The sequence below is a fragment of the Laetiporus sulphureus genome (genome assembly GCF_001632365.1).
Source record: "Laetiporus sulphureus 93-53 unplaced genomic scaffold LAESUscaffold_1, whole genome shotgun sequence".
Taxonomy (NCBI): Eukaryota; Fungi; Basidiomycota; class Agaricomycetes; order Polyporales; family Laetiporaceae; genus Laetiporus; species Laetiporus sulphureus.
Window position 1 is genome coordinate 1183545 of NW_024468510.1, and position 23158 is coordinate 1206702.

Below are 23158 nucleotides of genomic sequence, written 5' to 3' on the forward strand. Positions count from 1 at the left end.
ACAGCATATCTAGTTTAGCAGAAATTGCCAGTGACCTACCAGGATTTCATGCTAGCAATTCAGAAATGTATCTACATCACCAAAGATTGCTGGTGAGTGACCTTGTTACAGGATTTCGTGCTAGACATTCCAAAACATATGTAGGTTACAAGAAATTGCCGGTGAGCCACCTTACTTCCGAGGTAGAAATCCGGCGGAATCCGCCGGCACATATCCGCCGGAATCTGCACCATAGGTTGGTCGCTCTCCAAGTTTGGGTGGCCGGTCTACACAGTCACGTGGCCTACTACACGTCACGTACACGTAGATATCCCCGAAGAAGCGCCAGTGGGTACATCGACGCTTGCTGCATCTTGCTTCACGTCGTCCTTGGTGTTTGTCTACCTTCCGTATATCCGGTGCATATACCACTTACCCTCACAACATCAAGATGGTCAAGTCAACTCTCATAGTCCGAGCCTCTGACGCGCTACCCTTGGCAGCCAGTGTGGATGATGAGCAGGTGAGCTGCCGATGCTAGCAATCCACGCCAAGCGACAAATGTATAACGGAACGTAGACAGAACAATCCCTGCAAGAACACAAGCAGCAGGCAAAACTCGTCTTTAGGCGGATCACACCCAACTCGGAGCCGCGGTGTTCGATCGAGAGCGGGCAGTATACGCTACAGTACGCAGCATCTAAACGCGAGGTCCCGGCTTGTTGAAGGACTTACAATTCTCTGCGCTAGCTATCTGATCGCGGACAATGTCGTGTACCTTGTCATCACGGACAAATCGTATCCGCGGAAACTCGCCTTCTCCTACCTGGACGAACTCTCAAAGGAGTTTGCAGTGTCATACGGCGCCAAAGTGGAGGCAGTACGGAAACCGTACGCGTTTGTAGGATTTGGTGTGTTCTTCTGTGCCACTGTGCAAGCACCTTCCGGCGCTCATAATGCTACGTCTTGCAGACACGTTCATGGGCAAAACCGCGCGGTTATACCAAGACACGCGGACAGCCAACGCAGCCAGCAGCTCGATGGACAAACTGAATGGCGAACTGCAAGACGTCACGCGTATCATGACCAAAAATATGGAAGAGCTGTTGTGGCGAGGGGACTCCCTAGACAGTGCGTGGCTAAACCCCTTGTTTCTCCGTTGCGGCATACTCATCGTTGTGGCTCTCTTTCTGTGTTCAGGGATGTCTCACCTATCGACGTCACTGCGTTCCGAGTCAGAGAAGTATCGCAAAGCAGCCAGGAATATTAACATCCAAGCGATGATTCGGCAGTACGCGCCGATAATCGCAATTGTGTTATTTTTAATCATCTTCCTGTGGTGGAGATTCTCATGATGGTGTTGTCATCTCTTCTTCAATCCCGTTTCGTCTCCTTGGCTCTTCTGCTCTTTCTCCTGCGTATCTCCTTTGTTCTTTTACTTATTCATCAATGTCGCGATGGACATTCGCATCTGGAACAAATATATGCAAGTGGGGACTCCCCCAGAAAACGGTCACCGTGTTGTAGCACAGCCTGTGTGGTTATTAGCATGCCACTCACAGCAGCGCTCAATCAACGCCCACGGGATCTTTCCGTACAAGTAAGAGATGGCGCCGGCAACACCAAGCTATAAGCCAAAACAGATTACCATATGCTCCATCAACGCCTGTGTCCCCTTCTCTCGCCTGGTATCCGTCTGCCACTGCCAGACGAGCGAGAGACTCACGCACCTGGTTCAACGATGTCGTACGGCGTTCGCTTCCCCGGCGGTGCTTCGCCCGTGATGCACCCGCAGATGTTCCCACCCAGCAGTCCACAGCCACAAGCAGCTCAGATCCAACCAGGAGCGATAACATACACGACCAGTGTTGCGCCAGATGGGCAGATCATCTACAATCCGTTCAAGTGAGTGCTTCCCCGATCCTCGGGTCGCGCTGCTGATCCCGAGTCGATCTGCTCTTGCCGATGAATGCAGGGCTGTACCAGCGAGGTATGAGTGGTGCTCATCGCACACGGTGTTCAGAAAGACTGAACGTATCTGTAGCTACCAGACGCCGCAGGGTATTATAAGCGGTATACAATGGGTGCCCGTAGAGGCTACTCAGGTCATTCCTGCTGGAGCTGTACCGGCATCGGCGGTGAGCACAACTTCTCTGCAGTCGACTCGGGGCACTTGTTCAGTAGTCCGCCCCTTAGGATATAGTGGCGTCATTAAATCGAGGCCAGGTTGCACCGAACGGAGACGCATTGAGAGACTGGTGAGACTTCTAACGACCACCTGCTAGGAAGTATTCATAACACAGCCTTTCAGGCAGAGAGAAGAGGAGAAGCGCCGCAGAAAGGAAAACGAGCACCGCGAACGTGAAGAGAAAGGACTACGCAAGGCTCGCGAGAAAGACGCACGCCACGCTGAACGCGAGCGCGAACGCCAGAGAGAGCGTAGGCCCAGCACCGGGTTCAACGGCCCATATCCCACCTACAACTCCGTCACCACCGACCTCGAGCGCCGCTTCCAGGACGTCGGAGTTGACAGCCGTGAACGTGAGTTTGAGCGGGACCATCCGCGCTCCCGCCGAGGCTCGTACAACGGCGAGCGTCCTCCAGGATACCAGCCTGCCTCTGGCGGCCCACAATACGCCACTGGCCCCGGCGGTTACCCTACGCCTGCGCCGTCCTCTTACGCTTCCAATCCTCCACCTCCTTATGGCAACCCTGCATATAGCACTAGCGCAACGCCGTACGCTCGCCCAGGTGCATATCCTCCGTCTCCGCGCCTCGGTGACGCTGCAAGGTCTGCATCGCCTTTCCAGCCTCTCCCAGTAGGGGTTCAGCGCCCCGTCTCTCCCTACATCGTTCCTTCGACCGCACTGAGGCCCGTCTCACCTTACGCACGTCCTGCTGGTGCAGTGCGCTCCGTATCCCCTTACAACCCCACCGGTAATGTGCGACCTGTCTCTCCTTACGCACTTCCTGCTGGTGCAGTGCGCCCCGTATCCCCTTACAACCCCGCCGGCATGGCGCGACCTGTCTCTCCTTACCAGAATCCAGTGCCTCGTCCTGTATCGCCGTACCAATCAGGTAACATCCAAATTCGCGCGTCTTCCAGGCCTGGTCCGGCCGCATACCCGCCCGGTCATGTCATGGAGGGACAGCGCCTCAGACCCTCACTCTCTCGCGCGGGAAGCCCTGCACCAGGCGCTCCGCCCTTCGCAGGCGCGGCCGCTGCGTACAATGCAGGCTACGGTGCCGCTCCTCGAACGTACCCGGAGGCAGGGGGCTCCCCGCGCATGCCTCTCGTACCTAGTGAACAGCAGCAGCAGATGCTCAGCGCTCCTGAGGGCTTCTCGCGTCCACCCAACCTCGCACAGCCATACACTCACTTTGAGATGATGAAGATCCAGGATATGGATGACTTCTTAGAGAACATTCCTCGCATGCCGCTCGTGCTCGTGCCGCACGACGTCTACCATGAAGACTGGATTCGTTTCATGCAGGTATGTATCAGATTATTCGATGCATACATTCATCTTGACAGAGGGTCATGTCTGGGAATGCAGGATCTGGCGTTGTCTTGGTCCGGGAGGTTACCGGTGCCGCAATACCATGCAGACGGTCGCCCTCCAAAGCGAACTACTCTCAGCGCGGACTTGATCGATCTTTGGAACGCATCATTCTTCCTCAAGAGGGGCATTGAGGTCGTGCTCTACAAGGGTCGCGAGCGGCGCTCCGGGCGGGCAGCCGGGACTGTGGATCTCCATCTGCCCGGCTTTGATACCTACGATTCCGTCTCGTCGCCGTCAGATTCAGACTCTTCTTCATCGAGCGGGTCATCGGATAGTCCGATAGACGAGCGCTACAGATATGGTGCCTATGGCGGTGTGTACGGACGGCAGATCGAAGGGCAGGTCGCGGAACTCCGTGAGGCGCAACGTCGATTGCGAGAGAAGAAAGCAGAGAGGAAGATGCGCAAGAGGGAGAAGAAAAGGAAGGCGAAGCTCCGCGCACTTGAGAAGAGATATTCCCTCTACCTTGCCTGCACATCGTCGCGAGAAGGAGGGCTGACTCCTCAATTATGAGCTTGCTCTGCACTGTCTGTCAATGTAAACCGTAGTTGCACGCGCCAGTTATTATGACACTCACTCACACTGTTGTACTGAAATTTCTACTGCTCCGTTTCTAAAGCCATTAGGGCATAACGTCTGGTACAAGGGATCAGCCAATACACATCTTACCAGTATCGAGGCATTGTCAGTTCTTACACCGCACTCTTATAGCGCGGCCGGTATGCGTTAGGTTGGAAAGGAGTTACTTCCATTTAACAGTGGCATAGGCGAAACCACCGTCATGTGCACAGAAGATATAGGAATTAACGACATAATGGCGTGCATCATTGTAGGTGGTATGCAAAAAGATTCCTGACCGAACATCAGGAATGATGAGGACGGTCAATTGATCAATGCCACTTACCGCTACCGCCGTTTGGCCTTCTTCGACCTGGTACCGCCGATCTTGATAGGTGTGTTGTCCGTGATGCGCACCAACGCCGACTTCACATTCAACCCCTCATCTCCCGTCAAAGCCTTTTGCATTGCCTCGCGCCCCGTCCCAAAGCCGTTATAGAACAGCTGCCATGACAAGTCCTCGACTCCCATCTCCTGCTGCAGCCGCTCGAAAACACCGACAGCGCACTTGTACCCCGCCTCGTAGCTTGAGCGATTTGAGCCCTTGAACCCAACGCTTCCGCCGGTCAAGGTCTTCAAGACAGTCCGGTTTGGCCGCGTAAGGGTAATGATCGTGTTGGTGCGGGAGGACTTCACATGCACGGAGTATATTGGTCTTTGCTCGGAGACATAGGTAGCATAGCGACCAGCAGTGCCCACCGCTCGTAAAGGGTTTTGAAACTCTTGCTTGGGATACATCTCTCCGATTGGCGGTCCCTCATCTGCGGCCAAGGTGGTAGTGGGAGGGGTAGTAGTCTCCGCAGTACTGGCCTTGGCGAGGCTGTCAAAGAATGACTCGATCGAGCCCTCCGTTGAGAGATATGCAGCGCCGCATGACCGTCGCGGAAGAGACAAGCTGAATATGCGACGTGTGAGCAGAGACATTGCGGAGAACGCAAAGGCCTCTTGGGCGCTTCTATCAGCACAAAGGTCGTGAGCCGCTGCGCAGCTAGCGCCGAAGCTGCAACTTGCCCTCGACCAGTAAGCCCGTCATGGCCTCAGTGAGTCGTGCTTCAACTTTATCTGCTGTTCTTGTACCAATCGCGTTGTACAGTTTGCAAACACGTTCTACAACACGTTCGTCAGGCGAAACAGTGAGTCCGCTCACGTTCTCTGTTCGTTGCATGCAGCATAATTTCACGGACGACCTCACTAGGCATATACGTGACCGCGATCTTCGCTGGTGCATACGCGTTTGGTGTCGGGTTCGACGTGGGTATTACTTCATTATGGGATCATTGGAACAAAGGGGTACGTGCGTTCAGTTGATCGAGACATGGATTCTTGCTCACAGTCCCACAGAAGCAGTGGAAGGACATCCGTGACAAATATGTGCATTGATCATTGGTGCTTGCATGATTGCTTGCCAACGTAGATTTACTTAACTTCGAAAAAAGTCCTAATGTGTCTATCGGATGTTGGTTGCTCTGAATGACGTGCCTCCGACCGTTGCACAAATTAAGCCTGCATCGGGCTCCGGCTTGCCGCATTTTCCTTCCGCCTCACATTGCTATGCGAACCTCTATATGCAGACGTCGCACAGTTACAACACGCACAACCTTCGCAATGCGAACCTAGCGCCCAACCCTTGACGGCCGCTGCTGGTTCTTCAGCTGGCCACTCGGACAAAGTCGGAAATGTAGCCAATGCGTCATCGCCAGCCAGAAAATATTAATGCCTGCACAATCCATATTATGCACTGTACACTACCTGTAAAGTAAGATACATTGCCAATGCTAGATATGACTCTAAGGTTCATGATGTGAGGGGCCGGAAGGGAAGATGATGCCACATGCAAAAGAATACTGAGCAAAATGATCAAAAGAACAAACGAAACTGACAAGTACAACCAGATAAAGGAGACAAAGACGCTGCGAAAGACTGGTCATGTCGATATCATCCCGTAGTCCGGCTCACTATCCGGCGTCCTGAAGATCTCGTCAAAAATCTCCTTGCCGTTGGTCGAGAGCGGAGGCAATTGGTCATTGATGGCCGACGGATCATCCCTAGAGGCCTTGATGCGACGCACGCGCTCCTCGTTCCATATCTTCTCCAACGTCTCGGCAAGATTCTTCAATCCGAAGAGAAACCCGCGATCGGGCTGATCGGGATAGTGAGGGGGGAACCTAGCGTATATCAGTCCAGTTTCCGGGTCGACGTCAGCTTGGTACCCCTTCCCGCTCGTAACCTCCTCGCTTTCTGGAGGCCCGTCCGGTGGATAGGGCAGCCAATCCCTGCCCGTTGTGGTATGCGCAAAGTCGACCAAACGTATCTGCATCTCGCCTCGTTTCCGACGTCGGCTGCAGCGGTCTGCAACCGGCCCAACCAGGAGGTCTTCGCTATGCGAGCGGCGCAGAGTAGGATGGTCCTCCTTCCTCTCCGTGGACTTGCCCAATCGACGCTCCAGAGACTCTCCTCGCTTGCTTCGCGAAGACGGGTGATCGAGGACTGACGCCCTGAAAGCCTCCTGCGCTTCAAGATCGCCGTCGTAGATCATGAGCAGGCTGCAGCCATAGAAACGATAGCCCTTCAGCCGATTGACGATGCGTGCGAGAGCATACAGCTTCCGCAATATGACCGGGATTTGGTAAACCAGCAGACGCTCGCCGTCATTCAGGAAGGACGATATTACGCCAGGGAAGTCTTCGGGACGGACCTCGCGACCCTTGTATTTGTCCTGAGTCACATAGGACCGGGTGACATGATTCCATACCTTCAATAGTATCGCCGTCAGCTAACAACCTAATCAATGTGACAGATACGGCGTATCGCGCTTCCAATGAACAACCAAGGATTTGATTGTGGCGTCCCCCCAGCCCAAATAACACGACACGCGCAACACGACACTCACCTGCATCCCGCACACTCTGACGCCTAGCGTCCTGCTCGTGGTTCGGTCGCACTTCTTTCGTTGGCTCTTCTTCTTGGCAGGCGTCGCGTCCATCCCATATTGACGGGTACCCATCTTCAGGTCAAGAACGCAGGAATGTTTGAGACGGCCAGTCAAGTCCTCCATTAAAATGAAGTGGTTCTGCCGCGTCACCGACGAAGCACGTCCTTTGGCATCTGGAGAAAGTCGATGGACTTCTGGGAGATGAGGCTCAAGCAGCTGCGTTTGGTCAAGGCACGGGGGTAGCGGTCGGGAGTCGCTCGGTTGCCGGCTGCGGGCTCGAGCTGTCAGTGAAGAGGCGCCGCTGTGGTCGCGGAACGTAGGCACAGCATCCTCGACCTCTCCGCGGTCATATTCAAACTCGAACATCTCGGGCGTCGCGCCATTCCGACCCTCCATATCCTCACAGCTCGGTAACGTCCTCTCACTCTGGACACGCCGTAGAGGTTGCCCAAGTAAGCTCTCCTCCTCCTGACGCAGCCGCTCTACTTGACTCAGCCTCTTCCTCCGAACCCTTATCTTCGAAGGCCCATCGCTCAGAACCACACCCTCACCTTCGGCATCGGCAAGTTCGCCCTCATCCTCAGCCCGAGAGCCAGCACCACTATAGCTAGGATAACGCCTGGATAAGCGGCGCAGCAGGGTGTTAAACACGTGGTCCTTAAATTTTGTGTTGACCATGGTTGAGCCTGTCCCGCCAAACAGACCCGCGTTGTATGCAGATCTAGGGGACAGACCCTGACGTTCAACGGCCGATGGCATGCGAGTCGAGATCATTCGAGGTGTGTTCACGGGCGTGGGAGCACCAGATACGTAGTCCTCCTCAACGCGAGTGCGCGCGAGAGAGCTTGGAGCCGGCTTGAAGCCACCTTGTGACCAAGGAAGACGCGTTGCAGATATCGCAAGATCAGGACTGGATGCAGTGTACCCGCCCAGATGGACGCCTCGAAGCCTGCCGTTGTACGGTCGAAGGAATGCAGAGTCGGACTGTGACATGGCTCGGCTGCGCCCACCACGAAGCAGCCATTGAGGAACGATGTGGCGGTTATAGTCCAACGCGACTTCTGGCAACTCGGCCTCGCTTGCCTCCGTTTCCGTCCCATTCGATTTGACGGACTTGTCAGATGGAAGTGATCTGGACACATCGGACGGCATCTTCTGCAGCGGAGGGCGTGTACGATCCAGACCTTCGCCGGCGCGTCGTGCGCAGGAGCCTGTTAATGACCGCGGCACACGCCTATAACTTACAAGCATGACACCGAGGTAACGCGGTATGAAGTCAAGAAGTGGAGGAGCCTCCCGTTCGACTGCTTCATAGAACAGGTTCTCGCGAGATACCAAAGGCTGAAAACGGGAGTTTGTGATCATGGATTGATCCAAGCCCTTAGGCGTAGAAAGAATCAGCTGTACGCACCTTGCAGACGGCCCGCTTTGTGAACTTGTAAATGGCATTATGCCCGCCAACTTGGTTGCGAAACGGGCGAAGAGGAATGTGAGGCAATCTCTCCTGGTAGCCATCGAGATCCGGTGGTAGCTCTCCAAACCCAGGAACAGCCAAGCCTTGCGAGTCAACTTCAATATCACCGTACTGCGATAACAAAGCTCGCTGATGCTGTTCGTCATCTTCGTCGCTGGGATGCCGGACAAGCGGGTGCGGCTGCGGGCTCGTGCGAGATGGAGACATGGGAAAGGGGGACGACGCTTCGGTGGTAGACGTAGTCGTCGCCGAAGCAGTGTCCCATGCACTCTCATCATCAGTGGACCATGGTGAGAAAGAGTATGGGTCGGATGCGACGGTAGAGGGATATGGTACTCGTCGGTGATCTTGAACGGGAGCGGGGGAGCGAGGACGTTGTGGTAAGCGGGCTGGAGGAGATACTTGACGTTCGGTGAAAGTGCTTGGAGTGGATAGCTCGAGGGATAGTGGCGGTGCTTGGACGGGAGTACGAGGGCGATGAATGGACGAGAATCGACGATGAGGTGTGCGGACGGGAGATCCAGTAGAGTCATGGTATGTGACGTTGGACGATAGAGACGAATCGGTACCCGGTGATCCAATCTCAAGCGCGGACGAGTCTTCGTGCCATGCATCCCGTTCTCGTGCCCTGCCTCTGTCTTCCTCCACTGCATTCCTCCACTGCATCAGATCGTTTAGGATGCTCTCTCGAATAGACAACGTCCGCTTCTGCGATCGACGGCGTTCCGGCTCGCGTACGCTCACGCCCGAGCTTATGCTGTCCCGTGTTCGCACTCTCTCCAGGCCCGTCATACTCTTCTCCCTCCGGATGGCAGCAATCTCGCGGTCGGGCCAGTCGGATCGCTTGACGAACTCGAACTGGGCCTCCGCCATATCTTCCACAGGACGCAAAGAGCCAGCTTTGCGCTTGGAGGCGGAAGACCCTGTTCTGGGACGGTCGAACGGTTTCACGTCTTCCTTTGCGGGAGTACTCGTGGACTCTTTGAACAAGTCCAAGGATGCGGCCACTTTGCGGCCAATGCCAGCAGTGGCAGACGGGGCCATCTCGTGGCTCGAGCTCGGGCGCGAACTTGGGGATGAAGATGAGGACGAAAGGGAGGGCGACCTCCTCGACAGGGGTCGAGCAGATAAAGCGGAATGCATGGACAATAAAGGATCAGGGGGAGACATACGAGTTGCAGGCAATGTCAATGCCCTTTCTGATGCTCTACGCATGGCCCGCTTGCAAGGTTGTTGATGAGGCGGGGTGCGAGCGTGCTTGGTCTCGGTGCCAGAGCCGCTTGACTCTGTCTCACTATCATTGCGCCATTGAGTGTGAGAGGATACCTTGGATGACGTTGTGCGGCGAGGCCTAGCAGGGAGGTAAAACAAACGATCCTTAGCTGGACGAGGAGACGAAGATGGAGCGGATGTTGAGCTGTCCAGCGAAGGATGCCGAGAGCGCGGGTCCTCAGCGCGGATGGGACTCATATACTTGTGTGCGCCAGCCACCGGACGGAATTAGGCTAGCTCGGGGAAACGGGGATGGAAGAGAGAGAGATTTAGAGACGGGAGATATAATAAGTCGAGATGACCGCAAGCGCTGTCAGCAACGTTCTGGGCTGTGCCCGTTGAGCGGTAGCTAAGATTGACAACTGAGAGGAGACGGAGAGACGTGCGTGACCGTGCTGGGGGAGACTGCACTGCGAACGGCGCCTGTGAATGAAACTTGCAGTGACGATATTGATGCACACACGTGGGACCTCGACACTTTAGCCGCTCGTCCTCCCCCGCCTCCTCTGCAGCGACAACGATACTCAATCCGACGATCAGCCTCCGACAATGCTCCGCCGCCATCGTCGCCGCGCTCGCGCTGGTGTCTTCCTTTTTTCCATCTCAGTTGCAGCACTATCTACCGGGCGTTATCGTGTCCTCGGTTCGTCAGCACGACGCACGTTCGAGAAGGCATATCATGCTGCATGTTGCGGCTCAGTCCGAGCTCGCGACGTTCTTTCTCGCGCCGATGGACGTTCCTTCATCCACGCTTACATGCCCGGCTGCGTGGGATCGGCTCCTTTGCAGCGAATGAGGACATGCACGGTCCTCTACCCCGCGTACTTCGTGGCTTGTCCATAATGCCATGCGGACTACATCGTCTCAGGTGTGTGATCACCTGTGCCCTCTGTCAATACTCAGCCAGGTGACGGCCACCTTGCCTTCAGGCAGGCCGATGTAGGCGCAATGAATGCCGTCTCTGTGGCGTTCCGCTTGTCGCCACCGCTCAACATCATGTGCACTGACGTACCTTTTGCCGTCGTATACAGTTCGGTTGATTAGATAGGTGCAGACGTAACAATTACGTCCAGCAGTGATACGAGCGCCTCACTGGTCGTTTCGTCATCTGGTCACGAACAATGCTGAGGGAGTTCTGCTGCAGCACATGCTCCGCGCAAGAAACTACAAGCATGGTGACCGATCTTCGGAGATGGGCTGTGCCGAATTGTCGCTTCTCTTTGCAATCAAACTGCCGCCGCTCAGTGAACAGAAAATGGGCCACTTGACGTGTGTAAGCTCACGCGGCGAGTTTCATGTCGGGTTTTTCAGTATACAATCTCGCTATCCTTGATTTCATCTCAAATCTCATCACTGTCACGGACGTGTCTTGACGTTGCGTCCGTCACTCAGCTGGTTTCAATCTCGAAAATGCCTTGTCGCCATTGATGACATGTTGAGCGTGGCAATTGACTTTGTTCTACTTCTGCTAGAATGATAAGGATGTTTGTCATGGTTGTAAGCATCTGCCAGTGGAAAGTTGAGAGACATAAACTGAACAAGATGGCGGAAGTGAACTTCAAGACTTTACTTGTTCTTTGCAAACCTGCCTGCAGGACAAGATCATGACAATGTATACATGATGCTGACATAAGCAGCTGATGCGTAGTGTTGGTTCAATCAGATGAGGGCCATCAAGGCTGCGAAGATAAAATGTAAAACAAATTGTGAGTAAAAGGCCGATCAGACAGAATTTGTACGACAAATGAGTGTTTGCCTATCTTTCAAAGTCTGGTGTGCATCCAGCCAGACCTAGAAGTCTAAAAATGCCTGCGAGAAGGCATCTCATGGGAATTATGAGTCACACACTTGATCAGATACTTAATCAGCACCATCAGGCTAGACAGACTAACCATATATGGACTTCATGTGATTCTCAATGAGCCAATAAGAATTTTTGCACATTATTTGCTACTATTTACATCTGCTCATCAGTGACATATAAGCCGGCACCGCTCAGCTTTTCTTTTCTCCTTCCTCATCTATGTGCATTGCATCACACTTTGATCATCATCGACAACCCTTGTCCTTCACTTTATTCTTGGGCATATCTTTGTTCTTTTATGTTCAGCAATCCATTCTATCAAGTGGATTGATTTTTTTTGGATTTCATCAACCATTGCACCATACCATCAGTAACTCTACAAGTGACTGTTCGCAAGGGATTAACAAAGGTAAGTGATGGCGTCAAAGCATTATAAAAAGCTTTAGTAGACTGATAACTCTTTGCAATAGCCCATTACACCAGTTTATCACACAAGCCTCTTAGAATGCCTCGTTTATCAGCCACCCTCCTCAATTCAGGTTCTGCTCAGCCAATTTTGTCACAATCCTATAACTCTCATAATTCTGGAGAGCCAGGCACCTCTGCAGGCCTTCCACTATCCTTGTTGTCTTCATCTCATCGAAATGCAGTCACTGCACTCAATCTTCGACATCTGCTTCCAGCATCGACACATCTGCAGTTTAGCTGCAAGGCACCTGAATCATCATCTCACATGAGTGATGCATCCTCAGCCATGCTTGAGGATGAAAGTTCAGAGGCCTCAGATATGGAGGTGTCTGCAGTGACAACAAAGCAGGATAATGCCATGGACATTGTGGAAGATGTTTTTGCTGGTCAGCATGCCAATTCTCTTGGCAAAGAGAATGAAGATGCCATCATGGTGGATGACAGTGAGGGAGAACAGCTGGTGACACCATCTTTGGATGCTGCATATTGGGAGTCTTTGTTTGGCCCAGAACCAGAGGAGGAACAAACTTCCACAGCAGCTACACAGCTGAACATCCATTCCCCCTCCCCTTCCCCTTCCCTGGCTTCTTCTTCCCCTTCTCCGGCTTCTTCCCGTTTCCATTCCCCTTCTTTCACAAGATCAGTCTCGGAATCATATATACCAACACCTCGGCAATCAGCAAGCAGGAGATTTGCACACAAGATCACAGGTCTCGTAATCAAGACGGCTCAGGATTGGACCGACTCCATCAATGCATTCGTTGATCAAGTCAAACACAAACAGCCACCTCAGGAGGAGACCTGGTTCCAGTTGAAATGGGCACTAGGAGAGATCGACGAGGCTAGGCAGAAGGTGTCCGAGTCGATGGAAGTTGTAAAGGTACGTCAAATTCAATTGCCAAGCCGTTGATCGTCTTTACGAGGATGCTGACATCGTGCCATTCTTCACAGCAATCGGGACTGGCGCACGCAATGGGGCGCTTTTTGAGACTGCATAAAGTGCCACCTGGATACTCGCTTTCGGAAGTCCAGAAACTGCAGGACAAAGTTCGGGACATCGGCAAGTACTGGTTAGAGCAGAACGGTGCACGGACCCTCGCTGAAAATGCGGTGGCGAAGTGATCGAGCCTAGCCCTGTCGCGCCACAAAAAATCAAAGGCCACAAGCCCAGAAACTGTATCGCTTCGTGAACGACAGCGAGAGGCGATATGAGCTAGGGGACGAGAGAACAATGGAGATGTAGAGAGAGTAAGGAGTAAGGAGAGACGGAAGAAGTGGCAGTGGGTATAAGAGGAGGACTGGCAGCGGATTGACGCTGCGTGGTACCGCCACGCAGTCACCTGTATACCATCAGAAACCTTATGCTAGCTACAATTATGAGAACCCGTGAAACACACAGTCACATCCGGATGGGCGGAGACACTTTGGTCGGAGCGCTGATACTAGTAAGGGACTCGTCTAACGCTAGTAGGATTAAGTCATACACTACACCATGTGCTAGGCCATACAAGCTCTCTATAGTTCCGTGCTCGCGAAGGTGGTACATGGACAGATAAACGAGCGCCATGGACAAACCTAAAACCCTGAAAAACGAATAGGATACCAAAGCCTACATTCCACCATCATGAGGAACATAAGCGTCCTCGGGTCCGTCCTCCAGGCGCCGCTTCTTCGCAGCAGGACGGTCGTCTGATTCTGGAGGGTCGTCGTCTATCACCACGATCGGGGATGGTGCGGACTCTACAGGCATTTGCAACGAGTCAATGGGCGGCGGCACGGGCGCAGTCGTAGAAGCCGGGTCCGCTGTGCTGTCGACCTGCATTGCAGCTTGTGGCTCTGCTACCGGAGAAGAAGACGACGGCTGCGCAATCCGCGGTGTCAGTGGTGTAGTGGTGAACAGGCCCGATGGCGATATGTCCGTCCGAGAAGGCGCGGCCGCAGGCGGCACATCTCTTCCAGTCCCCGGCGGTGCACCCCTTCCCCTACGTGGCCGGCCCCTTCCACGGCCCCTGCCGCCTTCCGCCTTTAGCTTCTCCTTGTAATAACGCACAATATAGCTCTGCAAAATCTCCAACGCCTTCTGCGCGCCGAGGGCTTCGAGGTCCCTTAAATGCTCTGGTGTGAGATGGGAGAAGATCTCGGGATTGAGGATGAGCGAGTTGTCATGCAGGACGATAGGCTTGGGGGGACCGGAGGATGTGGATACTTGGTTCGGAGCCGGTCCTACAACGATAGGTATGCGGACCGTGGCAGGGATGAGGGGATGCGAGGATGTCGATGCGGGAGCAGCACTCGTATTAATTGTTGCAGGTGCAGGCGTACCGGCAATGGTTGCAAAGGAAAACGCGGTCGCCATCCCAGAGGATGCGGATGGCGTTTGAGGTGCAAACGGAGGTACCGTTGCAGCTGCGGTTTCAAGCTTCACAGTTGGTGCGATCGAGGATGGATGAAGAGGCGCCATAGGCTGAAAAGACGGAGTCGGCGCGTCCGTGATCGAGGTAGTCTTCAACGTGAGCGGCGTCGATGTAAGTGGTGGAGGAAGAGGTGCCCCCTTCAAGTCGCCCTTGACACTCCTTGTGAAAGGTGGGTCAAGTGGTACAGCCTTGGCCTTCTTACTCCCTGGTCTTCCGTCCTTCCCACCCGTACCGCCCGAAGCGAGTGACGCCTGTCTTCGCGCGTCTTGCTCCTCGAAATTGTGCTCGAACGCCTCGTCAATGAGCCATAATGCACCTTTCCCCTTCTCTTCTTTCGTTCGCAGAAGTTTCTTGAAGCCAGGGTTGGAGGAGAGATTGTGCCGGACGGAACTCTGCATATGAGACGAGAAATCAGGATTAATAATAATACATCGGTACAGGCATACGCGACATACCTCCCAGTCCTTTGCACAGTACTTGTACCAGTCGTACGTCTCTCTGATCCAATTGCATATCTCCTGCAAAGACCCCTTGCCGCCCAGAGCTTTGATTGCTCGATAACATAGTTGAGCATAAGTTAACGGCGGCTTAGGAGGCATGAGTTCAGGCAGTGGTGCAGTGGCAGAGGAATCCGATTTCTTGCGCTTCTTCGCGCTCGACTTGAATTTGCTGATAGTATTCGAATTAGGGAGGGATGATCCAGGTAATGGGGGTATCTTTGGCGGTGCGGAACGAGGTGATGATACAGGAGCCAGCGGTGGAGAACATGAGGGTATTGAGGATGGAGGGGAGATGGAGGTGACATCGACAATATCGACCGACGCAGAACGCGAACGAGCGCGGTTATCGGACGAATCTGAAGTAGGAGAAGGCGAGTCCTCTGGGGCTGGAGGAGGTGGCAGAATAAAGTGAAAGGTGCGGGAAGCTATCTGTATTTGCGATCTACACAAAATAAGATGAAATTATGTGGACAGAGACGAAAACGTACCTGTCGCTGAGTGGGACTTTGCTGCCGCTACCAGACCACACTCCGTCGACCCAGGCGCCGTTCCTGCCTATTACGATGAGGACAAAGCGCTCCTCGTCCTCTTCGTACTCAATCTTAGCGTGGAGACGCGATACGCTCTTGAGGGGCCCGAGGTCGACATCGACGTGCGGGTTGTCGGAGGAGGAGGCGGAGGAGGGAATGCAGCGGCGACCGATGGTGACATTGAGGGTCTGAAGGTAGTAGGTGAAGTTGGGGAAAACGAGGCTATAGTAGGCGGATATCTTGCTGGGTGGGGCATCGAGCTCGCGCGGGAGGTCGGCGGGGTCGTGTTGGGTATCCTTGAAGCGAGCAACGAGGGCGGCCATGGTAGCGGGGTCGCGGACGGAGGACGTGCTTTGAGTCATGCAGAGGCCACGGCCCAGTCGCCGGTTGAGGAATCCTCTCGGCGCCTCCCGGCTGGCTGCGTATGCCTCTTCCGGCCTGCCGCCACGCTTTCCGCATCCATGGCCAAGTTTATTCATTACCCTCGCTGTCTCTCTTTTGTTTCATCTCGACGCCATGTCTACCAGCACCGTCATGCAGAAGCCAAAGGAGAAGGTCGATAACCTCGCCGACCACAATGTGGACACTACCGACACGGAGTTGCGCTACATGGCTTACGCCTCCCGTTTGAGGACGGTTTTACGCGCCGGCCACCGATATGTCGCATATGTGCGTATATCTCATTGTGTACAGTGGTTCTCGAGTAGCGATGGATTCACACTAGACCAGTGATGTCGGCGAAGCGTTTCGTCCCGTCGTCCCACCAGCGGTTGTGACCGCTGCCTATGGTATCTCGTGGCTGTACCTTGCCGGGTAAGCCACCCTGCGTTCCGAACAAACACTCCATGGATTGACTGTCGCGCATGCACATCAGCGATGTCGGATATGAATCCTACAAGGCGCACAGGCGAGGTCCGACTCCGCTCGAGGCCGCAAACTTCGCCGAGCCAACGCGAGTCGGCATGGTCGCGGTCAAGCGCGCCGTCTTCCAGTCTATTGCCTCCATGTATGTGCTGTCCTCTGCACGTTCGAGCCAGTACGGCTCATGCATTATCGCCGCAGGGCCCTCCCCGCGTTTACCATTCATACGGCGGTTAAGATTGCCAAGAGGGCCTTTGTCTATGTCAAACATCCGCGCATCAGAACATGGGGCCCGTCGGCGACCGGTCTAGCGATGATTCCTATCCTGCCATATCTTTACGACAAGCCAGTAGAACACTCTACAGAGGCGGCGTTTGAGTGGATAGAGAAACAGATTATAGAGCGGGAAACCAAGACGGAGTTATAGACCTCTACTGATGTAGTACCATCTGCTTGCATATAATGCGGGGACAATAATTGGCCGATATTTATCTCATTCGAGCCGGAGAATAGCGTTGAGAGTCCACCAAAGATGTGTAATTGCCGGGGGTGAGAGACTGGATTGACTCCGAGTTGAGCTGCTGATACAAGGATTGCGTGAGTACATGTCTACGGCATAACCTAACGTAGGTATGGTTCGAGATTAGGAGATCATATAACGACCGTCCAATGAGAGCACTGCGAGATGTGAACGTTTGAACAGTCTGGTTTCGTAGCGCCATGCAATGGAGCTAAGCGGGCATATCAGTAAGGCAAAGGGTTCTAGTGGAAACGACCAAGAGCAAGTGGTATTGAGCTGATCGAATTTGGCGGGATTACGCCAACTTCTGTGACGACGGCAGTGATGCATGTCGGCGGAGTTAGGTCGTATAATGGGTTGAGAATCTCTAAACTTGGTTTATTCTGCAGTATCAATGACTCGCGAGGTTTGGCGAGGGGAAACGAAGAAAAGATGTCCTCAACTGGCGCTGTGCGAATAATATATGAGATCACAAATCGATACACCACAGGGAATGTGTGATCACCTAATTCATTCTTCGTAAAACTATCGAGCTGCACACCTTCGGAGAACTTGTACGTCTCGCAGCAAACGACCACAGGGACCGAATGCCGTTTCGCCATCATAGCTACTAAGGCAGTTCCCGCTCTTGAGAATATGGCGCCATTTGAGTGTATTGAGTGAGTGCCGACGAATACAGTAGAGACTTCAGTGATGACAGAACCAAGAGCAGGCAGGAGGAGATATGTGCACTGGATGCCCGCAGAGGATAGAACGGATAGTGAACGTTTGCCTATTGTGTGACATTAATAAACCTGCGGAGAACAACTGACTCGCAGAGATGACACTCACCTTCTAGCATCGGCCTTGAGTCTACGACGATCACTGAGAACTTCCGCCCTTTTTCATATGCGCCGAGAAGCACTTTTTCGACTACTGACGACCTACGTACACGTCAGAATGTATGAAATGTTTCTTGCAGATTACAGCATACCTGGCATATGTCAGGATGACATCCCCATCCTTGATCTTATTCCCAGCAGTTTCCTGAATGACTTGATCTGCAATTATAATCCTGTCCCGAATGTAATTATCAATCTTGCGGCAGAGGTGGTTTTTTGCCTGCAATGTGCGTTAGAAGTGCGCATGCATACGAAGAGAGAATGCCACGGACGTCTTGCTCAGGCAAATCGATATCAGACCCGCTGATCTCGAGCTTCAACTGCCGGATAGCATTCCCCATTGTCACTGACATTGGTCTTGCTGCCACCAAATGACTGATTTGTGGAGAAAGATGAGTCATGAGATGGCGGGAGAGGGTATTATTCGAGGGCGTTGTATAGTCTTGTATCACCTGCAGTGCTGCTCATCAGATGCAGTTCAGGCACGTCGAACGACCATACGTACTGTCTTGAAGGCCGTCAAGGTAGCAATACAACGTGCATTTGCTCCGGTGATCTTGAAGTTCGAGAATTGCAGCGCGAGTCGTATAATAGTTGGGTGAATCTCGCCTTTCGCGATGCTGACGGGCTTCGGTAGACCAAAATGCGCGAATATTCGCAGTCCTCGCGCCTTCTCCAAGGAAGCATCGGTCGCGAGGGCAGCTGGCATTTTAATGTCCTTCACAGGCTTGCCCGGCACAGCCAAGACGGGTCGGACGGGCAAGTCAGGCACTTTCTGCGCTTTTCTCGGGGCAGGAGAGACGAAATCAGGCTCCTGCTTGTCTTTTGGTTGCTTCCTGTTGACTGCGGCGGGTGCGACCTCTGCCTTTGCTGCCTTTGCGGCTCGCTGCTTCTCTTGCAGTTCACGCCGCTCAGCCTTAGTCATTTGTTTCTGCGACTTGCGTGGCACATCTGTTAGCTCGCCGCTGTAGGGCTGTACTTGAACGTCTAATGTAGGTGCAGGAGCCATAGTGAGCAGTGTTGGAGGATCAGATGCAAGTCAATGGCAAGACCTCAGCTCGAGTGCAGCATTGCATAGGGAGGCGCGCTTGGATGATTGACTCGAGATCTGACGCGAAGCACGAGGCCGTGTGAACATTACGATAGCGCCGTGGTGCGCCAGGTTTCCGCGTCTTCGGCGCGCTCGCTCTCGAGTCTGCAACGACGACCACGGCTGATTGCACTTTGTCTCTGCCGTCATTCCATCCCTCTGCGCAAATATCCTAAATACTGACATTATTATTTTAGGTCACTAGACATGGTACGTCTTGTGTAGCATCCGCGGGTATCTGCTTAACGCCTTTGCTTGCAGGGTGTTCCCGCGCTCTTTCGCTGGCTCAGTAAAAAGTACCCTAAAATCGGTACGTCTACACTCCGCATCGCGCGAATAGCCTTATGGCTAATTATATGTCCCTAGTCTTACCTGTCGTTGAAGAAGAGGAGACAAAGCTTCCTGACGGCGAGGGCAATGATGTAGTTGTCCCAGTCGACATCACCCGACCCAATCCCAATGAGGTAGAGTTCGACAATCTCTACCTGGATATGAATGGTATTGTGAGTGCTTCAGTTATGCTGCTTATCGTTTTTATCGTTTTTAATGTGTCGTAGGTCCATCCTTGCACGCATCCCGAGGGGAAGCCCGCGCCAGAGACCGAGGAAGAGATGATGATCGAGATCTTCCAGTATACTGAACGAGTTGTCAACATGGTTAGGCCTCGAAAGCTCCTCTTCATGGCTATTGACGGTGTAGCCCCTCGCGCCAAGATGAATCAGCAGCGCTCCCGCCGATTCAGGTCCGCTCAGGAAGCGAAGGAGAAAGAGGAGGCGCACAAGGAGGCTGTTGCCATGTGGGAAGGTGAGCATATGTTTGCTCTGGTATAACATTAGCGGATGCGCTGACATATCATAGCTATGGGGAAAACTATCAGTGAAGATGAGAAGAACAAGAAATCGTGGGACTCGAATGCTATTACCCCCGGCACACCCTTCATGGACTTATTGGCCAATTCATTACGTTACTGGGTTGTACAGAAGATGAATTCAGATCCGGGTTGGGCACAGGTGCGTCTCACTGCTGTCTTTTTGCGTAGATGCACAAGCTGACATTATCCAACATTAGATGGAAGTCATCATCTCTGATGCGAGTGTGCCTGGTGAAGGAGAGCACAAGATCATGGATTACATTCGACGACAACGATCCAACCCTGGGCATGACCCTAACACCAGACATGTTATATATGGATTGGTGCGTGACGTGCTTAGCCTTCCGAAGTATACTTGTTGACTCTGGTTATAGGACGCGGATTTAATCATGCTTTCGTTGGCTACACATGAACCGCATTTCAAAGTGTTGCGTGAAGATGTGTTCGCTCAATCAGGTAGTCCCACGGCATGTCGTATATGCGGCCAGGAAGGGCATTATGCAGCACAGTGTACAGGCACGAAGGCAGAAATACAGAAGCCACCTCCAGAGAAGAAGCCGTTCATTTTCCTCGATGTCGCCATTCTGCGCGAGTATCTAGAGGCCGAGCTCTCAGTGCCGCAGACGGCCTTCCCATTTAATCTTGAGCAAGCGATTGATGACTGGGTGCTCCTGATTTTCTTCGTCGGAAATGACTTCCTGCCCCATCTGCCATCACTTGAGATCAGAGAAGGTGCTATTGACACACTGCTGAGGATCTGGCAGGACGAGCTTCCGCGGATGGGCGGTTATCTGACCAATCATGGCCAAGTCAATCTCGCGAGAGCCGAGATCATTCTTGAGGGTCTCGCTAAGCGCGAAGATAACATCTTCCGGAAGAGACGTGAAGGTAAGAATAGCATTCACGCCGTAGAGGTTCGTTACTGAGCAGATGTCTCTTGTACACAGCCGAGGAACGCCAGCAAGACAATGCAAAGCGGCGTGAAAATGAGAATAAGAAGAGAAAGATTGCCGAGATAGGTCCGTCGGCGTCGCTAAATCTGACGGCTGCTCCTACCGCACCGTCGGCGGTCCCTTCCACACCTATACGCCATCCTCTTCCCCCACGACCGAGTAACAACTTTGCTGCGAATGCAGACAGCATTGGGCTGGGTGGGCCGAAGACGGCCGAGACTGCGCTCCACGAGCAGACAGCAGCACAGGCGTTGGCTGGCTCCAATCGCGATGTTGTTGCGAACAGACGTGCGATTCGTATGGCGAACATGAGTGCTGCTGAGATGCTCAAGGCTGAGTTGGCTGGGCTGGTGCCTGTGAAACCTAGTGCTTCGTCGTTGTCGAAAGCTACCCCTGCCCCTACTGTGCAAAGTGCTGTACCTGCCGCTGCATCATCTGAGGCTCCGAAAGAGGTCCCTGACCTTGCAATGGGCGACGATACGGATGTCCCTGGATTGGGCGGTGCTGTTCCCCAGGAACAACTGGTGTCCTCTGTGACTGAGACAGCGGAACACGATGTTGGGGCAAACGGGGACTACGACGCTGTTGCTGTCCAGGAAGACTCTTTTATGAGCATTGAAATCACCAGTAGCCCCTCGCGCGGCGTTAAGCGCAGCATAGAGGAGGTTGAGAATGCAGATGCAGAAGCAGATGAAGAGGAGGATATAGTGCCGAGTGAGGAGGATGAGGAGGAGACCACCACGATAAACCAGCTCAAGCTGAAAGTCAATCCTGATGGTACCGTCGAGCAGGAGGACACCGTGAAGTGCGTTCGTCAGGCGTATTCTATTGTTGCCTTTGTTAAATTTCGTCTTCCACAGATTATGGGAACCGGGTTATAAGGAACGGTACTACCGACAGAAATTTTGTAGAGAATACAGTGATATTGAGTTCAAAAAGGAGTATGTATATGCAGTGCTTCTGCTATCCTCCGGCTACTCACCAGCAATTTTCCAGGATCACGACGCGGTATATCGAGGGAATGGCTTGGGTTTTGCAGTACTATTACCAAGGGGTACGTCCTACTAATTGTGCGGCCTTTCAAATACTCAACGCCTCTGTTGCAGACACCGTCATGGCAATGGTACTATCCGTACCATTTTGCTCCCTTCGCTGCCGACTTCGTAGATGTAAAGGACATGAACATCAAGTTCGACATTGGTCAGCCGTTTAAACCGTTTGAGCAGTTGATGGGCGTATTCCCCGCTGCTAGGTATGTTGCTGCGTTCCGTTCTGCGCCTGAGCCAACTCACAGCTTAAACCACTCCAGTCGACAGCATATCCCGGTGGTCTTCCAGACGCTCATGATAGAAGAGACCTCGCCGATCATCGATTTCTATCCGTCCACGTTCGAAATTGATATGAACGGCAAACGGATGGCGTGGCAGGGCGTTGCACTGCTGCCCTTCATAGATCAGGAGCGCCTGCTCGAGGCAATGGCCCCCCATTATGAAAATTTGAGCGATGAGGAGAAGCATCGTAACAGGTGGGGCAACAACATCTTGTATGTGTATGAAGATCATCCTCTGTACCATTCTTTGGAGGCGCTGTACGGGAAGCGCAAGAGCAACGATGTGAGTGACTCAGTTCTTACATATATGCAGCTCATACTGACGTTTTTCAAGCCCGTACGCATTGAGGTCAAGGCTAGCAAGGGGATGAACGGTAGTCTGCTTCCAAACCCGGATTGCCTACCAGGATCGACATACTACTCGCCGTTGCCCGGCCAGCCCGATGTCAAGAGTGACCGATCTTTATCCGCCTTGTACTTCTTCCCCAAGCAGTTGAAGCCACATCGTTCGGTTTTATTACCAGGCGTTCGCAGGCCGCGCCCTGTTCTCAGTGAAGCCGACCGCGAGACCGCGAGGCGCGGTGGCCGAGGCCGCGGACGTGATAATTATGGATCATCAAGCCGCGGTAGTTATCGAGGAGGGCCGCAATCGTACGTCAACGGATCATACGGCGGTGGACGCGACTTCGATGGTCGCGGCGGCAACACATGGCATGATGGTAGCTCGGCGTCATATCAGTCATATCAGCGCAGCAGCAGCACGTTGTATGCAGCGGCGTACTCAGGAAATACCTCGTATCAAGCGAATCAGCCTGCGTACAGCTCGCGAGGCGGTGGTGGAGGCTATGGGGCCAGTCGTGGGAGAGGTGCATCCAGGGCCCGTGGCGGCTATGACGGAGGCTCGTATGGAGGATCGTACCCTCCAAGCGCCGGAGGGTATGGGCAGGGCGGTGTGAAGACGAACTACGGGGGCTATGGCAATGGCGGTGACTTTGGAGGTTATGGAGGTGGAAGTGCAGGATACGGCGGAAACTCTGGATACGGTGGGAGTACAGGAGGATACGGTGGCTATGGCGGCTATGGCAGTGGCAGCAATTA

General features: G+C 53.4%; 10 protein-coding genes across 10 annotated transcripts; 6 read left to right on the forward strand and 4 right to left on the reverse strand.

Moving 5' to 3' along the window:
* The first annotated feature begins 336 nt into the window (after nucleotides 1-336).
* On the forward strand, nucleotides 337-1595 carry LAESUDRAFT_20933 (snare-like protein). The gene is made up of 5 exons (XM_040901585.1): nucleotides 337-502; nucleotides 559-668; nucleotides 730-890; nucleotides 952-1110; nucleotides 1180-1595. Exons 1-5 carry the CDS (start codon nucleotides 431-433, stop codon nucleotides 1332-1334), a joined length of 657 nt encoding a protein of 218 aa, XP_040770415.1. The 5' UTR covers nucleotides 337-430; the 3' UTR covers nucleotides 1335-1595.
* Nucleotides 1596-1720: 125 nt separating this feature from the next.
* On the forward strand, nucleotides 1721-4055 carry LAESUDRAFT_753942 (uncharacterized protein; the record flags this gene model as incomplete). The annotated part of the gene is made up of 6 exons (XM_040911822.1): nucleotides 1721-1884; nucleotides 1955-1969; nucleotides 2024-2117; nucleotides 2176-2237; nucleotides 2291-3473; nucleotides 3537-4055. The coding sequence occupies 6 exons, from the start codon at nucleotides 1721-1723 to the stop codon at nucleotides 4053-4055; spliced, it is 2037 nt and encodes a 678-aa protein (XP_040770416.1).
* A 196-nt stretch (nucleotides 4056-4251) lies between these two features.
* On the reverse strand, nucleotides 4252-5105 carry LAESUDRAFT_20978 (translational machinery component). The gene is made up of 2 exons (XM_040901588.1): nucleotides 4447-5105; nucleotides 4252-4394 (listed from the first exon to the last, which is right to left on the reverse strand). The coding sequence occupies exon 1, from the start codon at nucleotides 5082-5084 to the stop codon at nucleotides 4449-4451; it is 636 nt and encodes a 211-aa protein (XP_040770417.1). The 5' UTR covers nucleotides 5085-5105; the 3' UTR covers nucleotides 4252-4394; nucleotides 4447-4448.
* Nucleotides 5106-5191: 86 nt separating this feature from the next.
* Nucleotides 5192-5540, forward strand: LAESUDRAFT_753944 (ubiquinol-cytochrome C reductase UQCRX/QCR9-like protein; the record flags this gene model as incomplete). The annotated part of the gene is made up of 4 exons (XM_040911823.1): nucleotides 5192-5200; nucleotides 5254-5293; nucleotides 5356-5450; nucleotides 5502-5540. The coding sequence occupies 4 exons, from the start codon at nucleotides 5192-5194 to the stop codon at nucleotides 5538-5540; spliced, it is 183 nt and encodes a 60-aa protein (XP_040770418.1).
* Nucleotides 5541-6084: 544 nt separating this feature from the next.
* Nucleotides 6085-9709, reverse strand: LAESUDRAFT_640024 (SAICAR synthase-like protein; the record flags this gene model as incomplete). Its single annotated transcript, XM_040903574.1, has 3 exons — nucleotides 6085-6912; nucleotides 7051-8433; nucleotides 8504-9709. 3 exons carry the CDS (start codon nucleotides 9707-9709, stop codon nucleotides 6085-6087), a joined length of 3417 nt encoding a protein of 1138 aa, XP_040770419.1.
* A 2733-nt stretch (nucleotides 9710-12442) lies between these two features.
* Nucleotides 12443-13309, forward strand: LAESUDRAFT_719215 (uncharacterized protein). Its single transcript, XM_040907587.1, has 2 exons — nucleotides 12443-13145; nucleotides 13205-13309. The coding sequence occupies exon 1, from the start codon at nucleotides 12469-12471 to the stop codon at nucleotides 13018-13020; it is 552 nt and encodes a 183-aa protein (XP_040770420.1). The 5' UTR covers nucleotides 12443-12468; the 3' UTR covers nucleotides 13021-13145; nucleotides 13205-13309.
* A 410-nt stretch (nucleotides 13310-13719) lies between these two features.
* LAESUDRAFT_733482 (uncharacterized protein) lies at nucleotides 13720-15877 on the reverse strand (the record flags this gene model as incomplete). Its single annotated transcript, XM_040910426.1, has 3 exons — nucleotides 13720-14916; nucleotides 14980-15466; nucleotides 15513-15877. 3 exons carry the CDS (start codon nucleotides 15875-15877, stop codon nucleotides 13720-13722), a joined length of 2049 nt encoding a protein of 682 aa, XP_040770421.1.
* Nucleotides 15878-15994: 117 nt separating this feature from the next.
* On the forward strand, nucleotides 15995-17129 carry LAESUDRAFT_719217 (uncharacterized protein). Its single transcript, XM_040907588.1, has 4 exons — nucleotides 15995-16223; nucleotides 16279-16367; nucleotides 16429-16560; nucleotides 16617-17129. Exons 1-4 carry the CDS (start codon nucleotides 16071-16073, stop codon nucleotides 16840-16842), a joined length of 600 nt encoding a protein of 199 aa, XP_040770422.1. The 5' UTR covers nucleotides 15995-16070; the 3' UTR covers nucleotides 16843-17129.
* Nucleotides 17130-17177: 48 nt separating this feature from the next.
* LAESUDRAFT_640228 (eukaryotic translation initiation factor 2B delta subunit) lies at nucleotides 17178-18825 on the reverse strand (the record flags this gene model as incomplete). Its single annotated transcript, XM_040903587.1, has 6 exons — nucleotides 17178-17383; nucleotides 17441-17707; nucleotides 17767-17858; nucleotides 17909-18036; nucleotides 18089-18268; nucleotides 18322-18825. 6 exons carry the CDS (start codon nucleotides 18823-18825, stop codon nucleotides 17178-17180), a joined length of 1377 nt encoding a protein of 458 aa, XP_040770423.1.
* A 437-nt stretch (nucleotides 18826-19262) lies between these two features.
* On the forward strand, nucleotides 19263-19786 carry LAESUDRAFT_733485 (uncharacterized protein; the record flags this gene model as incomplete). Its single annotated transcript, XM_040910427.1, has 3 exons — nucleotides 19263-19409; nucleotides 19464-19648; nucleotides 19765-19786. The coding sequence occupies 3 exons, from the start codon at nucleotides 19263-19265 to the stop codon at nucleotides 19784-19786; spliced, it is 354 nt and encodes a 117-aa protein (XP_040770424.1).
* Nucleotides 19787-23158: the final 3372 nt, after the last annotated feature.